Source organism: Molossus molossus, unplaced genomic scaffold (assembly GCF_014108415.1).
Source record: "Molossus molossus isolate mMolMol1 unplaced genomic scaffold, mMolMol1.p scaffold_m16_p_11, whole genome shotgun sequence".
Classification (NCBI taxonomy): domain Eukaryota; kingdom Metazoa; phylum Chordata; class Mammalia; order Chiroptera; family Molossidae; genus Molossus; species Molossus molossus.
In genome coordinates, this window is record NW_023425346.1 from 85,401,961 (window position 1) to 85,422,506 (window position 20,546).

Consider the following 20,546-nt stretch of genomic DNA (forward strand, 5'->3'; position numbering starts at 1 on the left):
CCTGGGAGCTGGAGCTTCGTGCTCCCCAGGGAACCTTTGGTCTAGTCACTGCAGACCCTGGGGGAAGGGATCCAACGAAGGCGCAGAGAGACACATGCACAGTAAAGTCAGGATGACAGAGAGTCTAGCCTGGGAAAAAGAATCATTTGCTAGAAGGGTGGAGCCACTGCAAGCAACAAAATTTTGGAAGGATAAAATCCCCAGAAAGAGAGTCCTTTTGCCCCTTGTTCCCTCTTGCTCTCTTGCACCAGGACCCACATTTGCCATACGCTGGCCTGTTCTCTCTCTATAGCCACATGGACACACATAATGGAGTGCGGCTGAGAACATAAGCTAAGCTAGCCGGATGTTGGACCAGACTGGACTATTTTTTAAAATGGAACAGAGTCCGACCAGTGGGGCTCTGTGGTTGAGAGTCAACCCATGCACCAACACGTTTCTGGTTCGATTCCCGGTCAGGGCACATGCCCAGGTTGTGGGCCCAATCCCCAGTGTGGGGCATGCAGGAGGCAGCCAATCGATGTTCTCTCTCATCGATGTTTCTCTCTCTCTACCTCTCACTTCCTCTCTCTGTAAAAATCAATAAAGAAAAAATAATAATAATAAATAAATAAAGTAGAACAGAAATTCTGGGCAGTGGCCTTAATCCTGGCCCTGTTGAAAGCAAGACTGCACTTTTCCAGAGCAGGACAGGCAGAGATGGGAGGGGAACCTCTTAATTATGCATCATCTGTAAATCTTTCCACAAAACCCCACCATCCCTGGAAATTCTTTTCCTTGTGGCACCAAAGAACTCCACTTCCACCGATAACAATGGTAGATATATAACAAAGGTGATATTTGATATTTTTAGTAACTGGTAAGGCACAGCACCAACTGATCAGAAAAGCGGGTTTGTATTAGTTCTTTATCAGCCCTATTATTATCAATAATAAGTTAAACTAAGAGTAGTCCTATATAAGATTAGCATTATACCTAGATAAAATTTCTGAGGTCACAAACTGAGCTCCTAAAAAACTTACGAAAGAGCTGGCAAGAAAAACTTGGGAGAAATACATAGCAATCCATCTTTAAACAAGATATGAAAGTGTGTATGCTTGCGTAATCTTTCATACAAAGGTCATTTGAAAATCAAAAGCATTCTTAATACTGGAGACAGACTTCTGCAAGACAGGACCCCTGGCAAGATATCTGGTGTTGAAAGTGGAAAAATAACAGCATATTATGTGTATAGTTTCATTCCTCCTACCTTCTGAAATTTGCTGCATAGCCCAACCCATAATTTTTGCCAGGGGAAATCTTAAACTTCTAATTGACCTTAGAAAGTACGTTTATTATAAAATGAACTCTTGTCATTTTATCGTTAGACTTTTTACCTATAAGATTTTGATTTCTGAACTTGAATTGAAAGGAAAGGAAATTTCAGTGGGTAATCAGCTGATTTAGCTAGGTTCCTAATTTACATTTAATAGAGAATACTTACAACATTAATTAATCTCTATTGATATTTTCAACTAAATAGGTCACAGCCACAATAACATCAAGCAGTCCAAATAATTTTTCAAATCATCGTCACTGCTCCCAAATGCAGCTTGCCACACTGAAGACATGGCCTCTGGGGACAGGATTTGGCCAGCAGGCCAGCTCTGTCCTCCAGATCGTGTAAATAAAGCTTTACTGGAGCACAGTCATACTCGTTTCTGTGTTTTGTTTGGTTTGAATTGTCTATGGCTGTGTAATTACTAAAAAGACAGAGTTGAGCAGTTGCCCCAGAGACCGAATTGCCAAAAAGCCTATTTATTTTCTGTGGTCTTTTAAGCAAACGTTTGCTGACCCCGGCTCAACCCTTTCATTTTAATATACCTGTTATCAGAAACTTTGTAAGTAGTAGAGTCTTTTTTTAAATTCTAAAAGCAGTCTATTAATAATAGATAAAAATGAGAATGCCTGTGTCTGTACTTACATCCATGAATTCCACGTTGGCTTTGGGACCGGTTGTTTCATTAAGAATCTTAATAGCCACAGGAATCTTCACTGTTTCTCCTTCAGGTACCCAAATGCCCTTTGGGAGAAAAATTTTCACATTAAATCTTTATCAAGACATAGACAACATTTATAACAGAAACAAAATTTGATTTAACCACCCAACCTATTATATTCTTTAAAAAATAATTTAGAAGTTCTATATTCTTTCATTTAATCAATAAACATTTATGAAGCACCTGTTATATTACAGGTTACTCAGCAACTGTGTTGTCTGCTTTCATTATCTGATGATGGATCATACGTGTATTCTGCTTTCAAGGCATTTAATCTACTATGAAATTTAATCTCTGTCCATCAAAAGGCTTCAAATAGTGAAAAAACATTGAAATAATACATAATAATAATATTTGATGTGAATTATATCACCAGCTTCTCAAGACTTTGAGAAGGTTGTTGCAATTTTTGAACTTCAGTTGTCTCATTTGTAATTTAGAAGCTCGGACCAAGTAATATTGGAGGGTCTTTGTACCTTTAATATTATCAATTTAATTCTGAAACTAAAAAAATAAATAAATGAAAAAGCATTTTCTCACGTTCCTGAATTGATTTAAGAATTAATTCCCTAAGTTGACTACTTAAGAATTTGTTGTCAAAAGCAAGTATTAATATGTCTATATCAAGGATTTTTTTTTTTCTCTGAAATAATATAAAATATTTGTTTTGGCCATTGCCAGTTCTCTCATCCTATGGAAATATAATTATAATATCTGAACAGAATCTATATATTGGGAAATTATAAAGTAGGTAGAGTTTAAGTAAAGTACAATATTAAGTAATAGCATTTCTGTGTAAACAATTATATCCTTTGAATAAGGACAATACATTTGGTAAGGCTTAGATGGGTGCATAGATTATATAAGAATATTTGTTAAAGTGTTTTGTCCTAAATGAACACAGAAACAAATATAAGATTATATTTTTTCAAATCTCAAATTTAACTCGTTAGCACTGAAATTGAAATAACTTTCTTAGGTCAGTTTTAACACTAAAATGAAAGAAAGAAAGAAAGAAAGAAAGAAAGAAAGAAAGAAAGAAAGAAAGAAAGAAAGAAAGAAAGAAAGAAAGAAAGAAAGAGAGAGAGAGAGAGAGAGAGAGAGAGAGAGAGAGAGAAAGAAAGAGAGAAAGAAAGAGAGAGAAAGAAAGAATCTGTTATTCCTGAGCAGAACATCTATCTCTACTTCCTATCTTTCTTAACGCTAGCTGGTTGGAGTCATAAAGAAAAGATTTAAAAAATTGTTCCGCTTTGTACTTCTATGCAAAAGCATATGTATTTGTGATATGCAAAGTGTAATAATGTAAGAGAAGAACTATTAAATAGTCAAACTAATAATGGAAAAATGGATATTAACCTTTAGAAGGTGAATATAAGGGTTATATTCTTTTTAGAATGAATAGAGAAATCCATATGTCAAGTACAAAATAACAAGACAAGTTTCCTGTTCTATAACAATTTTAAAAAATTATTAATGCTTTAATGGGGGAAACACAAAAGCCCAAGATGCAGAGGATACATCTTTTCACTGATATATCTAGGGTGGGGGACAGATTTACCATTATTCAATAAGGTAACTTGAAAGGGGATTGACCTATCAAACTATTGCACCAATATTAAAATATTCCTAAAGCATACTTTTGAAGTAAAAATACAAATTCAGTGTTAACCAATTTGCACTGCTTTTTAAGTAAGTATAGTCATTAATTTCTAGGCCCAGTCAGAGGAAGATTCAACTATGCTGATACCCATAATATTGGTTCAAATCTTTTATATTTAAACACAGCATGAAATAAACACAGAAGAAATAATTAACCAAATCATTGCCAATTTTCACTTGTGTAGTCAAGAATAATTCTCTATAGTTCAGATAGTATGTCCTTATAAGAATTAACATGTTATTGAACACATAGGGTCAACCATAGACACACTGTTGGTATAATTCAAAACTACTTATGGAACATTCAATAACTTTCAATGCAAGTAATTTCAATAAAGGTACAACATCAATGACAACAGACAAATAATTGTCCTGAATAAAAATATTAATAAAGCTTTTTAAAAAATACCTAAATAGGTAATATTTCTCCCTGCTGAGGTCACAGATCATTGTTAGTCTTGAGTCATACGGTAGCCATGATTTAAATTAATATTCAATTTCCAAATCATATATTTTAAAAAATATAAGGGTGATAATATGCTGGGAATAATTAAAGATTGGGCTGTCTTTAAAATGCAAGTCCATTTTTTTTCTTTTTTCATCCTCACCCAAAGACACTTTCCCATTTTTTGTCTGGGTAGAGTGGGAGGGAGAGAGAGGAACAGAGAGAGAGAGAGAGAAACATCGATGTGAAAGGGGCACATCGAGTGGCTGCCATCTGCACGACCAACCAGGGCCGGGGACAAACCGCAACCGAGATACGTGCCCTTAGCGAGAACCGAACCCGGGTCTCTCAGGACCGCAGGCCGACGCTCTAACCGCTGAGCCAAACCGGCCAGGGCAAGTCCATTTTTCTTAGCATCATAAAAATAGAGAAACAGGATAAATTGTGTTTTTTTGAACATATAAAGAACTGATACATAGAAGGCATCAAGTCAGCCTAGAGTAGTTTTCATTCAATTATGTGATCAGTTAATAATCTTATTAACCAACATCACCCTAACAAATTCAATAAATTATTTTTATTATTATAGTATTTTTTATTTAATTTTATAAAACACACATCCTAACATATTAAGAAGCTTCAGCATTTTAACCTTAGAATAAAATAACTTTCTTTTAAAATTGGATTAATTTTGGAACAGTCAGTAGAGAAAATTAAGGTTTATATTTTAATTGTTAATGTTTTCTGTTCAAAAATATTTGTTTTAAAATAAAAAATAATGGAACATTTTAAAATGTAAAATTCATAAGATCCAATCTCTTTTAACAGATATGTTTGCAAAAATGTTTTTCATGAAGCTTTAAGAAATGCACAAAACTAGCAAAGTCAACTTGGGAACTGGAAGAATGAACACAACAAAGATTTAGCACGGACCAAGCAGAGTTTCTCATTCTTGTTATTTACCATTAAAAATAAATTCCACCACCTTTACTCTTGGGCCTGGACTCTGAATTAGTTTTGTAATTAAGCTAAATAAGTAAACATGGAAATGTCATTATTTGAACTTCCCCTTCAAGAAATGCTTCTTTATCAAAAACACATGATGTCACCCCTTCTCCTTCTGCCTGACCTGAATTTCACAAATATAGTCACTGTCTCAGTTTGTGTATAATGGTGAGTACATTAAAATAGGAAACTTTCTAGTAAATCATCATGTTACCAGGTAGAGAAAACCTGGCGGAAGAACTAGTCCTGTCCCACCAAGTCCTCAGCGTGTTTGTGCGGATTCTAGAGATTAGCTAACCGGGAGAGGTCTGGGTAGCAGGGAAGAAAAGGAGAGCGAGTGATTACAGCACATCCCCAGCCTGTCCGGATTTTGTAGCACACTGTAGGGGAAAGGAACGTGGGTGGGGCTGGGTATTTTGGATGAGGACAAAATTTGCCCAAGGGAAGATGATATCAAAAGGGGCTCTGGTGGGCACGGAGAGAAAGAACTACGCTGTGGCTTTGTCCCAGTGTGTCCTGCTTTCTCACGTTTGCATTGTTCCCAACCTGCTTAATAAAAATGAATGAATTCATCTGTGCAGCAGCATCTCCACTCTGTAAAACTTCTCTTCTCTGGATAGGAAAAGGAAGTGGGTTGGTTAAAGCAATAACTCTGGCTATTATTTAAAACACGTCTGGGATAAAACTTAATATAAGCGATGGTATATGTTATTATTATTATTATTATTATTATTTACTTACTTTATACACGGTCCCAAAAGCACCTGAGCCAAGTACTTTCACTCTTTTGAGCTCAGTTTCTTTCAAAATCCGAAGCTGAGCTTGGTTGGGCGCTGTGCCACTGGGCGTTAAGGGTTCCACCAACTAAAACAACAACAACACAGCAGGTTACAATGTTCAACGCAACAACTGTGCTTCTCTCATTCTCTGTCCCTGGCTGGTTCCCCTTCTCACGCGTACAAAACCACAGACGCACACTTTTCCTTGAGAAACAATGTTTTTGTAATGTGGATCAGTCGCCATTCCTTCAGACCCTATCCTTTGCCTGAGTGAGCTCAAGTAACAAATGTTCGTCTACCTGGAGGCATATTAGGCTAGGAGATATTTTTCCCCATTTTTTTTTTGTACAAAAATTTAGAGACCAATTAGGGGCTCTTAATTCTACTGTGTCAACCTCTTTCTTTCTTTTTGGCATCGTTAGCTAAGACTCAGAGATTTTAGTTATGTCTGCACACTCTAGTCAAGTTTTCTTTCTCATTTAAGAAGATCTGGTACATAAAAAAAAAAAAAAAAAATGCAATGCTGCCTTCTTGGCACTTAAAAGTCAGAATAAACATGTCAAAAGAGGAAACAAAAAAGAGTTATCACGATGCCGATACTCCCGAATGGTACTTCTGAAATTTTTATGTACAAATGAATTATGAGAAATTCTTGTTAAAAGGAAAGTTCTGGTTCAGCAGGTGTGAGGCTGGGGCTGAATTCTGCATTTCTCTGAACTCCAAGTGATGCCTCTGTATGACCATGGTCCCTAAATCCATTTTAAGTAACAGAACCCAGATATATCCTGGATAAAAAAAAATTCTAAAATTCTGTGCATTGATTCTAGATCATAAGCGAATGCTAGGGAATGTGAAGGAATAAAACACCACCAAGGGGTGAGGTTCATTTGGTGTGGTTTCCTAAAGGAGAAACTCTTTAAAATTGTTCTTGAGATGATAAAAGCGAATTGTCACAAAAGAGGAAACTGCCACCTGAGTCAAGAACCACTTGGACACAGAGTCAAGGACAAGGAGGGAGACCACAGGGAGTCGGAAGGGTGGGGAACACCATATCAAGATGCGAGCTGGGTGTGGCCGAGGTGGTTGAAATTAGGCTAATACTGTTAGATGTCATGGTTTAGGTGCCATTCAGTCAGAGAGGATAAATAAGCAAGGGGGATGGCAGGTGAATGTTTGCCAATTTCTTGCTTATGTGAGAAACAAATATGTAGACAATGGAGAGACTCTGGGTACCAAAAATCTCTATATCCTATGTTCAAATGTCAGGTGTTTGTCTATGCTTAAGGAAAAGGCAAGTGAAACAAATGTTATTGTTGTTTTTAAGTTAAATAACGGAGCCACATTTAAACACAAAGAGCTTGTTCTTCCTCAGAATATGGTGGTAATTACTACTACTCAACTTATCTTGAAAACCACAATATTTCACAATGTCTGTCTATAGGGCTAAGTGCACCATGGCCCTCCAGCTTGGTTATTGTCACCATGCTTCTGTGGACATCACAGTCTATTTAATTAGCTGAACAGAGTCTTGAGTGCAGGGCAGTTTAGACATGGCAAGAGTCTTGGGAAAATGATAAAACATATCAATAAACAGGTTATTTTCTAACAGTATGACAACTAATATACTTCTATTTCATTTTCAAATTTACTTTGTAAAAACACATATAACTACATTCAAGTCGCATAAAAGCAATCTCAAAACAATCACATTACTTGCTAAATCTGAAAATAGGATCTCCAGCAGAGAACCCCCTTCATTTGAATTCAACTCCGTTGTGTAGCATTTGTCTGGTAGATTTTGATACACACACTATGTGTATAATGAGGCACTTCAATGTTTTTTTAAAAATCATGTACAAAAGTCATATAAGTCATATGCAAGACTGGACACTAGATTTTAGCACTTAAGGCTAACTTTACTTAAAATATATATTATAGCCATGCTTTGACATATACAATGCAATTATTTCATATTTTGAAAGCTTCATGATTCTACCCGAGATGATCAATCTCCTGCAATTTCCTTAGGCATCATTTAAAACTCTCTTAAAACACATTTTTTTCCCAGGAATTTGAAGTATTACTCCTTTAAAAGGAGTATAGTTTCATTTGGGAGCCAGTATGGTAAAAAGTGGATTGAGTTTCCAGCCATAGCTTTGTTTACCAGGGTGACCATTCACAGGCTTAGAAAGCAACTTGCCCCTCTGCGCCCTCCTTTCACATCTGTGAAACAGGTATAGCAGTAATTACCTTGGAAGACTGTTAAAGAAGGCAGGGCTACACACCAGAGTGTGAAAACATCGGAACACTGCCTGCCATGCGCAGGCACAGAGTCTATCACTCTGCAAGCGGTGGGATCAGCTCTCGTTGATACATTACAGCATCTATCAAAGCATTAAGCTGATAGTGCATCTCAGTGTGTGTTGAAAAAATATATATATTTTCTACTTTTATTTTGGAACAGAAGAAAGACCACCCACAGTAAACGTTTTGGAAAAGTGCGTCAACTTCAAATGCATTCCAATGTACCACACTTGAACGAATTGTTCACCTCTGAGTCAGATTTCCAGCTTCAATATTAAGGATTTAAGTTGGTCTTAAAAATTCCTCTTCTATTTAGATGGTAAAGAATCATAGGTATTTACTTTTATTGAGAGAAAGATAGGAATAAATTCAACGATTATCTAATTTAACCCTAAAAGATAACTTTCTAAAAAAAAAAAAAAAAAAGATTTGCTTATGAAACCAATTAGTCTAAGTTTATTTAGTAATAAAATACCATTTCAAAGGAATTCTTAGAAGACACCATATTAACAATACAAAACACCTCTTTTCATAACAATCAGTTTTTTCTGCACAAGGTTAAGGGACAGAATCTCTCCTATTTCTTCAGTCACCTAGCTGTCCACTGCTGTTCCAAGCATTCAGTTCCTCTCCGAATCTAGTTTATTCACTTGCCAGAGTTTTCACTGACCGCCCTGGGCTAAACATGAGGGAAAATTCTATTTGCCTCCAGCGTCCTTCCTGGCTAAACTGAAAATATGCACAGTCCATGCAGTATGCTCAAACTTTTATTCACATGTGTGAGCGTGAAACCAAGTTGATCTTTGTATTTTTTATTTATTTATTTTTTATCCTCATCCGAGGACATTTTTCCATTTTTTGTTCAGGTAGAGTGGGAGGGAGAGAGAGGAACAGAGAGAGAGAGAGACATCGATGTGAAAGGGACACATGGAGTGGCTGCCACCCACACGACCAACCAGGGCCAGGGACAAACTGCAACCGAGGTATGTGCCCTTGGCGGGAACCGAACCCGGGTCTCTCCGGACCGCAGGCCGACGCTCTAACCGCTGAGCCATACCGGCCAGGGCCAAGTTGATCTTTGTAAACATCCAACTCAACTGGAAGTCACTACCATTTTTCCCATGTATAGAATTAACTCCCTATTTTAAGTTTGCACTTGTCTATTGGCGAGACAGCCCATTCTAATTTTAGAACTCCAGTCCTTAGAAAGCATTTTTAAATAAATTACCGTAAAGTAGCTTCTTATTCTTCTATATCTAATTACAACTTCTGGAGGAAAAGAGCTAAAATTTAATTCAATATTGGAGTTCAAAATTTATGAGTGAATATTTCCATTTCAGTCATTGTTAAGAGGAAAAGTCAAGACGCTCATACTGACAGTGAGGAAGAAAACAAACCCAGGGAAGGCTATGTCTCAGAACAGCTCGTCTCGGAATGGTACAGCCTGGCAGAAATGTGTGTATCAGGAGAGAGCAGTAGTATTTGAGTTCAGAAGAATCTGGTAATACATATTCTTCTGCAACTGTTTTTCCCCTGTAACCAGTAGAGTGAAAACTATCAGCTTGCTTAGAGAACTCAGTATAGCAATAGAAAAGAAATTATAATAGTATATGGTAATTTACATATTCAAAATAACTAACATGCACAACAGTAAATGCATCTCATAAATTGTGTGGCAAGGTCTGTGTGATGACAATGCTAAGCTGTACCCTGTAAGCTCAGCCTTTCACTGCTAGAAAAATGGCATCAGTGACTACCAACTTAATGACCCTCATTAAAGCATAAATTGCTTGCCTATCGCGCTTATTTTGAACCAGAGAAATTCTATTTCTAACATTTTTCTAGTTCTGCTATTGAGATATCCTCTAACCAGACCATTTCTAGTAGCAGAACAGCTCCTGTGATACCTGTAGCTTGATCATGGAACCCATCCCCCAAAGAAACAGATTTATCTTTTCCTCAATGAGGTCATTTCCTTGACCTATGCTGTTCCTCTTTAAGTTATCAACATGCCTTGATTACTTTTACTATATACTATGATTTGTTTTTATCAATTTTGTGTAACATATTATAAAATATAAACCCTCTGCCTGTCCAGTGTGGCTTAGTGGATTGAGCATCGCCCATGTACCTAGAGGTCATCGATTTGATTCCCGGTCAGGGCACATACCCAGGTTTTGGGCTCCATCCCCAGCAGGGGGCATGCAGGAGGCAGCCAATCAATGTTTCTCCCTCTTCAATATTTCTATCTCTGTCTCTTTTCCTCTCTATCTAAAAAAAAAAGTCTAGATAGATGGATAGATAGATAGATGATAGACAGATAGACAGACACACACACATACACCCTCTGCAAGAAAGTGAACAAAATAATTTTCACTTGGATTAAAAATGGAGTATCATCTAAACATTCCAAACTGAATGAAAATCCCTAAACATATGAAGAGAAGAAATAAACATGTCACCTCTGTTTCCAGGAATCTTCTTAAGGCTCTTTTCTTCTTGATGCTCTTCCTTCTCACATAAACTGCAAACGTGAGACCCATGATGACCAGGATGAAGAGCCCTCCAATGACGCCAGCAGCAATTAGAGGAGTTCTACCAGCCAGAATGGAAAAATAAAAGTATTAAGAGAGAAAAGACAGAGGAAGAGGAAAAAGCAGTTCTACATATTCACATATCACAAATCTAGTCAGTTAGAAGTAATAAAAATAAAAATGCTTTAGAGATCTAACAAAACTTTCATAGTAAAAGAGTTGCTTTTGTTACGTTTTATAATAAAAACCCATGCACGTCCAACTGATCCAGAGAGATGAGCAGCCAAGACATGCATGTCATCAACAATGCAAAATGTGGGGACAATGAAGAACGCATGCCAAAATGTTAATATAGAAGCGTCTCAAATTGTTTTAATGTTACTTTTATTGATACGTGAATGGAAAACACATTTAAATTAGATCTTGTGTTTTGTAATATTATTTTCAACATTTTCTCTAAAATAGGCTTTCTCAATAGTGGTGCTATTGGCATTTGGGGCTTGATATTGTTTGTTGCGGGGCCCTGGTAAGTGCGTTTTAGGATGTTTAGCAGCATCCTTGGTCCCTTCCACTAGACGCCTGTAGCTCCTCTCTCCTCCCATCACGACAATGTCTCCAAATACCATCAAATGTCTCCAAAAATCACCCCTCACTGAATCCCAAACCTCCATATTATGAGGGTGCTAACAAAGAGAGATGAGTTGACAAATGTGCTATTTCAAACTCTGGCAAAGGCAACTTTAGTGGGAGGAGAAAGATAAAACACTGGCTCAGACAGAGTTATGATGTCAGGACTACCTCCTATGATCAGAAGTGTGCCTCAGCATCATGCGCCCATAAAAGAGGGTTACAAATGACGTATTACATAAACTGTGGGGTTTTTTAAAATTTATTTTCGTAAAAGATGTTTCTCCTTCCCCACATTGACTCCCTCCTCCTGAACCCCTCCCACTCCATGCCCAGTTTTGTTGGCTATGTCCATCAGTTATGCATTAAACTGTATTAAAGGTACCAAAAAGGGATAAGAAAAAGATTGAGTAGAGATTTTTATTCTTAACCTTGTTAGCTAAGGCATAGTTTTGAAACTGATCATTTTTATTGTTTTTTAAGATATTTTTCCTTGCTTTAAAAATAATATTTGTGGTATTAACTTCTTGTTCCAGAGTACAGTAGTACAGTAGTTTCTTGTCAGAGCCTTAAAATATATTAATTTCACATGCCACAGCAAATAGCCTGCAGTAAAACACATCAGTGTTACCTAATACATATTTGACCATGAAGCCATGATAGATATCAAAACTAGAAAAAATTCCCTGACCGCCCATGCTTTCCATAGTAAAGATTTTATCTTATATTTTTCTGTAGAAGAAACTACTCTCTACAAATGCACTTGTTTAGAAAAAAAAATTACTTGCTCTTGCAAAATAAACTTTTGCTTAAAGACAGATCAGAAGTAATGATAGCAGATGATCCTCCATAAAACTTTAAAATTTTAAAAAGCTCTATAAAAAAATCTGTGTAACAGCTTGTATACATGAAGTCATATCTTTTAACGATTATGACTGTTATATTGTTGTATAAAATTGCAGAAAAACCTTAAAAACTAGTTCCTCCTAAAGGTTGTTTCTGACAGCAGAAAGTAATAGAGCATACTGAAATGTTTCTATAATTCAACCAAAATTTCCTAAATAAAATTTTCTAAACATACAAAACTCTATGCTGAGAAAATTAAACTATAGTATGGATACAAATTCATCATTATGATGGGTTTTTGTGCATATAAGATTGTATTTTTGAGCATGCCAGTTAAATATATATTTCAGAAAATATTATAAGTTTTCAACTCAAGGCATAATTTTTATTTCAAGTGCCTAATATATCACTGAAAAACCACTATTAAAAAAAGGTTGTCTTTTTGTTTCCTCAGGCCGATTTTCAATTGCAAAGGATTTATGTATGATTGAGAATAGTGCCCAACATTTTGTTAATTCTAGATTTGCACTAAACTCTAAACTTATCCTGCTTATTTTGCAAAGAATAAGTGAAATGTATTTATAAATATATATGTTAAGGTCACTGTAGATTATATGAAATGACCTATTTGGTATTTGTTTCCCTTTTTTCGTATTAAGAAGGATCACTAACAATAGAAAACAAGACCAGTGGGCCCTTATTGTTTCCATCAAATTCTGGTGGATACACATTTCCATGTCTTTACTAAGTTTTGTCATGGTTATAAAAATAAAATATTCAAAAACTCAATAGACAGTAACTTCTATGTTTTTTCTTGTTAGCATTTACTTTCGACCTTTCCAAAGCAGTTCTGCGGTTGATTTACATCTCATTGCTTTTCCTTCTCTTACCACTCCACAGGAATGGTAGCGGTAGAAACAACCTGAAGAAGTAAAAACCGAGTTTCAGCACCTGAAGATCATGCATAAATGTTTGTTGGACATTTGGAAGGCCACCTTTTTCATATGCAGCAGTATTTACTCTTGAAAACAAACCATTAATCACAGGAGGCAATCAAGAAAACAGTAAGAGGGGACATTCAATAAGGTGGCTTGAATGTTCACTTTAACAAGTGAATATCATGAGAAAGGTACTAATCTTGATGAAGAAGACATAATAGCCATAAAAAACAGTTGTGAGAAGCAATTCTGATTGGATTCTAGTTGGCACAAACTAGCTCTACAGATACTTTTGAGATAACTTAGAAGTTTGAGCATGAACTAATGAGATGAAACTTTACTCTCATGGAAACATGTGGACCAGAAATTGGAAAGACGGGGTTACAAAGCAGTAGGATCTCAATTAGGAAAACATTGTGTGTGTGTGTGTGTGTGTGTGTGTGTGTGTGTGTGTGTGCGCGCGCATGTATGCAAAAAGATCTGTGATAATATACAATAAGATACTAAACAGTAGCTGTCTCTGAATACTATGACTGTGTTGCTCTTATTTTTATGTTTTTATTGGTGGAAATTTTCTAAAATGTATTTCTTTCTTTTTTGAAACAAGTTTATTAAATTTACAAAAAATAAATCCTTGTCTGATAGTTTATTTTTATAACAACCTTGTTTTTTTTCTTTCTTGAATGTTTACTTGGTTATTTTCAATTAAGATTTCCTTTTCATATTCTCTGTCCACTTTTACAATCTAAGTACTTCTGCGTATTTTCTACTTATGATAGTTTAATGTATCTGAGATATTTAATTAGCACTGCTTCATATCATTAACATCATGTTTCTCAAAATCAAACTAATCTGAAAAGTTAATACTACTTACACACACCCCAATCCCCCCCGTTTTGATGCTTTGTAGATATTTGTTGTTGTAGGAGAGAATGGAAGTCCATTTCTTCCTGAAGGTTAATGCTGCACCCTTTGTGAGAACCTTTGCATGAAGAGAACATACCTTTTAAGCCGATTCTTTAAAATGCTATCCCCCAATGGGCTAATAGGGGCTATTGCCAACTAAGCTCTGTTTCTTAAAGCATTTCCTCTTCCACATGAGTCAGAGGAACTTCTCAAAGGAAGAGTGAGAGGTGACATCATTAATTAGATCATAAGGGTCAAAAACCAAAGTACCTAGAAGACTCTGTACTCCCGAGCACTGTTGGTTGTCATTGTCCTGCCCATTAAAAAGGGTTGGGAGCCCCTAAAGTATAAAAGGTAGGACACGTCAAGTGCCACGTCCAAGCTTTTACCTAAAGGATAAAATCAATTGATAGTTTACCTTATTCTGTGATTTGAAAATAGTATAATGAAACTGATTTTCAACCACTATTGATTAAGGGGATTAAAACAAAACAAAAGGACAGAACCTCAGAGACAGACAACAGTATGGTGATTAACAGGGGAAAGGGAGGGAGGGAGTAGGAGAGGGTGAGAGGGGGTAAATGGTGTTGGAAGGAGACTAGACTCAGGGTGGTGAATGCATAATACAATATACCGATAATGCATTATTTAAAAGATTATGAAACAGAAAAAAATAAATAAAAATAAAATAATGAAACTGAGATCCTCCCACTACTCATAGAAACAAATATAATAAAAATTTTCAATCACAAATGAACTTGGCTAATTTATTTAAAAGCAAATAATTTGCCTCTAAATCCTGCCTAGTATTGTCATTAAATCAAATACCTCTGAGCCTTGAGAATCATACGCCTCACTTTAGCCATGACAGTCTGACTTTGTACCAGTGTAAATATCAACAGTACTACATTCACCCATATGTGAACAATAAATGCTTATCCATCTGTTAGCCCAATTTAGAGAATCTAAGATACCAAAACTAACAAGTATTTAAAGTGTGTGTGTGTGTGTGTGTGTGTGTGTGTGTGTGTGTGTGTGTGTATAAATCATAGAGTGTCTTGGTATTAGGAAGTTTCACTTGCTGGGAAGGTAAATTATTTACTAACTGTAATAAATATATACATAACTTAAGATATATATAACTCAAATGCTTCTAAAATTATGGTTAGATGTGATGATTCTCTGTACTCCTATATAGCTTTTTAAAAGCTATAATTATGTGACATTAGCTATCATCCTATACCTTATCTTCCTTCTGAAATTTTTACAGTAGCCATCAGACAATAGCATGAATCTAGCATAAACAGGAGGTTAAGTGTATTTTTAGCAATGTACTCCATGTTTCTAAATTTGTTCTTGCTATAAGAACAATATAGTTGATCAAAAACATATTTATTCTTTATTTAAAGAAAATTCTTACAATCAGTTACCAACTGAGATAGAAAATGCAACTTTGAAAATAACATTTTCAATATCGTATTAATTATGTAAACAATTTATACATGGCAAATTCATATCAGAGGGACACAAGATTTGACTGACATCAAGGTCAAGGTACTCATGGGTTTTATATACATGCAGTGTCACGAACAATCCACTTAATTTCCAATGGGAAATAATCTAACAGAAATGAAAACACTGAAGACTTGCTAAGTGGATATAGAAAACATTCCCTTACATAGAAGTAAAACAGAAATTTATTTGGTCCTTTATGCTACCCTTAAAGTCAAGTAATTTAAATAGACTGAATATAAACTTTTCATTCTAATACTACTTGTATATTTTAATTAAAATTTCTTTTTACATGCACTGTATATTTTTACAATAACTATGCAATGTAGATCTTATAAACTCCATACTTAATATAAAGAAATAGATTATCAGTTAATATACTTGAATAAAGTCAACTGTAAATAACATTTTACATGTTAGAATCTCAAGTACATTTTTAGCTACATTATGTTGTCTCTCTTTCTACAGATGATTAAACATAATAGATGTTTTAAAGTAGATAAATATAATTCATCAAATTTTTCAAACACCTATATTTGATAGTAGAAATTTAAAAATGCACATAAATATATTCAGAGGTTCTAATAGACTCTTTGATCTTATATTTACTCACATTTACCATTGTGACTCTTGTGAGACTTTTGTTTTATCTGCACTGCTATGTTCATTGTAGTTTAAGTTTATTAAGTCCTTTATGCCCTCACTAGAGTTTGTAAGTGACATTAGTCTTTATTCACCTTCATTTCATTTATTTCCTCAGTGATCAAACAGTTAAGAGGAGTTTCTGGCTTTAAAGAACGCATTTCCCCCAAGAAAGGCAAAGACAAGCAGTGTCTATTATCCTAGTGACGGGGTCTCAGCACGCTTCTCTGTTCGTCTCCTGGGATCTGAAACAGGAGACCTTGAAACTCTGAGACTCCAGGGCAGGCGTTTGGAGGGCTACTGCCTGGGGCAAGGAGAGCCACATCAACAGGTTTATTCTCCTGCAAAGTGCGCTTATTCTGACCCAGAATCCCACCTGCTCTATAAACACGACACGTATTTTCCTTTTGAGCAAATAAATGTGATCTGGGCCAGAATCTGATGTAGACCTCGGCTGACAGTTACAGTTTTTACTTGGTAAGATCTGGGGTGTTCGTATGTCTCTATCTTTTGATGCGAATTTGAGATTCCTCTTTACATCTTTAAAATGACCCGGATATAAGTGCTGAAGCAAATGCATTGCAGCCCATTCTCCCTCTTCTTAAGCAAGTTCGAATGTTGTTTGTTTCTTCTTCAGATGTTAAGATAAACATGTTTTCCCGATATTATTTCACTATCCAAGTATTACATTTTAATACAGTGTTCCAAAGTATTTCGGTGGAGATAGTACCATTAAACCAATGTGTATTATCTGGGTTCTTTTTCCCTAGGATTCATAGCTGAGAAAAATGTCTGTTTCCTGGCAGTTCCTTCCTTCTCTTTATCGGCAATGTTTACATATGTCCATGGGCTTTTGTTTGTTTGTTATAAGTTAGGGGAAACTACACAAACATGTACATTTGACTTTTGAGGTAATCAGTCTATGGTTAAAGACACCATCCTGACAATACCTATAATTTGCCTATGAATTTTTTCCAGATGCATTGAGATGTAATTGACAAATAACTATTTCTATAAATAAAATATTGAATAGCAGTTAGACTAGAAAAAAACTTTTCTTTTTACAGGTCTTTTTATGGGCTCAGATTATTTCCATAGTTTATATCTATTAAACAGTATCATAAATGTCTATATTAGTAGAGTACTTTTATCATTGTCTACATAGTTAGAATATATAAATATGTTTAATGCCACAAACAGAACTTTTAATTAAAAAATACATTATCTACTAAGGTCTACTTCATCCTATTATGTACTCATTACATAGACATGGTAATCTGAAGCACTATGCCAATGGATTAAAAATTGTGGATAGCCCTGGCCAGGTTGGCTCAGTGGTTACATGAGCCCATGGTCCAGAGAGAAAAACTGAGGACAAAACTCTTACAACTTCAGTTGTTTTACCTACAAAATGGTTCAGCATGTTAAGGAATTTATTAGTTTCATACAAGGCAGCAAATATTACACAAACACTGCTTTATGAAAAACGTAGAGGTTAAATCATTGCAGGCACCGTTCTCTGTTCTCCTGTTAAAATTTCTTTAACCTCAAAATTGTCATTCATTCTAAGCGCTGTAATTTCAGATACCTGTGTTACCGAGATTATATCTTACTGGCAAGTTGCATGTATCTTTATCTATCAGAGCATTAAGCCACACATTTGTGCAGTGTTTATTGGGCAAAATTCCGTAATACAGACTTCAGCAATCTCATTTGCAGAGAATTTACAACCTCATTTTTTAAGTAATAGTTTGACATATTCTCTTTATATGCAATTCTGTATATAAATATCTTTAAATTTTTTAGTATGCTTTTTAGACACCTCAATCTTTGTCCTAGACAAAAACTTTTTTTAAAATAAAATGCTTATGCAAAATATTAAGGATGTGGCCTCCTTTAGTCATACCACTCTTTTTCATTCAGATAGGTTTTCTGTTTATTTTGCCCCACTGGTAGCCTCATTTCCTTCTGAGAGGACCTCCAAGTGGTCATGGAGATGTTGATAACCCTGAAGAAATCTTAAGGTTTGGAGGAAGCGAGAAGGGAGAAAGGTTTTAGGGGCAGGTACAGTTGTGGGGGAAATGCCAGGGTTTTAGACATCCTTGCAGACTCACTGAACATCTTTTGCAAGATTAAAGAATGGAAGTACTTACTTTACTAGGTGTTTTGTCTGTATGATGCCCCCAAATTCTGCCGACATAACTGATTATGCACGATGAATCTGGGGTAGGCTATACAACTGGCCCCAAGTCACAAGCTTTCTGCGTGGACAATCAAGATTTGAACCTTGACATGGTTTGCTCCAAAGCCATCTGCTTCCCTTAAAATGCGATTATAAAATTAAATGTGAAATATTCTGGTAGCAAGTCAAAAGTAAAGGGAAGCCAGGAAAAGAAGATATTTTCAAGAAGATTAGCTAGCTATTTTAATGCTTTTCATCAGTGAAAATGAGGGACAGACTAGGGAAGTATAGCGGATGAGCAGAAAAGCATTACAGAAATAGAAATAGTAAAAAATAAAAAAAGGATAAACTCAAAAGTGAGGAGATGTAAGGAGTCATCCAAGATGACTGAATCCCTATGCCTGGGTGAGTGGAAGGCTAGTGATGCCCTTCACTTGGCTACAAATGAATAAAGGAAACCTCACTTAAACTGGAGTGGGGAAGCCCAGAAGAGGGCGCTCTCACACACTACGGTATTACCCAGATCCCAGACAAAAGGACTGACACAGCAGAAGAATTTCTCCTTGCTCAGCAAAACACCTTTGTCAATGAGCTTTTCATTTGGATGCCATCAGGTTTGAGATCCGAGTTACGGCCCAACCAATGAGAAACTGCCACACTCAGCTAAGGAGAAGTCATTATCACCTTCACTTTTCCAAAAAGCCCCTCCCAGCTTCCCCTTTCTCCCCTTAAATGAAAGCTTTTCTCCTCTGTTCTCCAGACTTGCCTATGGTTTGCCATAGTTCGTTTGTTTTTTTTGTACCAAATTTCAATTATTCTGCTATTCCCAAACAAACCCATTTTACTGGTAAAATGCCTGTCTTTTTCTTGTTTTTATTTTAAGGTCAGCAATAGACATGGGAAAATCACAAGAAAGACATTTTGAAGGGAGACATTTTGAATTATTTTGAAAATGTGAATTTGAGGTGCTGAAGGATTTACTCTCAAATGTCTGTATCCACGTGTTTCTCCTGTAATTTCCAGGCTTCTAACTGGGATTATTGTATTAGTAGCACCACCTTTTTAATTAAAGAGAGCTACAGAGAGCAATGTCATTCCCGCGGATTTTTCCACTACTTTATTTTTCCCTGGGAACGCTAAACATGCAAAAGAGGAAAAACACAGTTAAAGGGCTTTTTCCCCCTCTTTTTTCTCTTATTTCCTTCCCCTGCTTTTCCTCTTGTTTTCCAGATACACTGTGATTTCATGTGGTTTGATTTATCTCATTAAAGTGAGTTCTGCTGTTTCAATCTGTTTTTGTTCTGATCTTTTTACTGACCTTTTGAGATCAATCAGCTGCAAGCGTGGCATGCCTCTGAGTGTTTAATAGTCGAACACCCTGTTCACACTTGTGTACAGAGAGCTGCTCTTCAGCTCAGGGGACATGCTGGACAGAGGTCTTAGTAAGCCTACGTGGATCTCTGTTCATTCTGAGTACTAACGGCATCCCCTTTGGGAGAATTTAAAGTTGGCCTTAAATACTAAAATTTATAAAGAAAGTTCTTTAATTAAAAAAGATAGTTACACATAGCTATTCTGAAAAAGGCTGCTATATATATGTGTGTGTGTGTGTGTGTGTATATATATATATATTATTTTTTATTTTATGATACGGTAATTTTTATAGGAACAAACTTATGTTCCAGATATAAACTACTAAAAGCTAGTAAACAGCCTCAATTTTATTGCCATTCCTGTGACCCAATTCTTTACATTTTTCTATTATATTTACAAGAATATCATATCCTGGGTCTCTTTTATACACTCTCATACTAAATTTGATTTAGTTTTTTGTAATTATTCTCCCTTGGATTCTTTATTTCTAAGTAATTTATAAGCACCATGAGATTAGCAACCATTATTTCCAATTTTTCATTGCTCTATACCTCTTAATAACATTCTCTAAGATTCTCAATAATTATCACTAAATAAATCAAATAGCAAATGGGATATTTTCCGTGATAATTTGTTTAAGAAAAATGCAATTACTCCATTTGATGAGACATTTTGGTATGTGGAACAACTGTGGGAAATAGCAAAATATGTTATTCCCAGTTATCTTCTAAGTAGTTGTCTATCATTGCTCACT

General features: G+C 35.7%; 1 protein-coding gene across 4 annotated transcripts in view; it reads right to left on the bottom strand.

Annotated features, from left to right (window-relative positions):
- Positions 1-20,546, bottom strand: part of ERBB4 (erb-b2 receptor tyrosine kinase 4) — a 1,035,274-nt gene that overhangs the window by 201,638 nt on the left and 813,090 nt on the right. For all 4 annotated transcript variants that reach the window (XM_036253758.1, XM_036253760.1, XM_036253761.1 and 1 more), the window contains exons 17-19: positions 10,694-10,826; positions 5,890-6,012; positions 1,964-2,062 (exon numbers count right to left, since the gene is read on the bottom strand). In XM_036253758.1, coding sequence (XP_036109651.1) covers positions 1,964-2,062; positions 5,890-6,012; positions 10,694-10,826 — 355 coding nt within the window. The remainder of the gene's footprint in view (positions 1-1,963; positions 2,063-5,889; positions 6,013-10,693; positions 10,827-20,546) is intronic.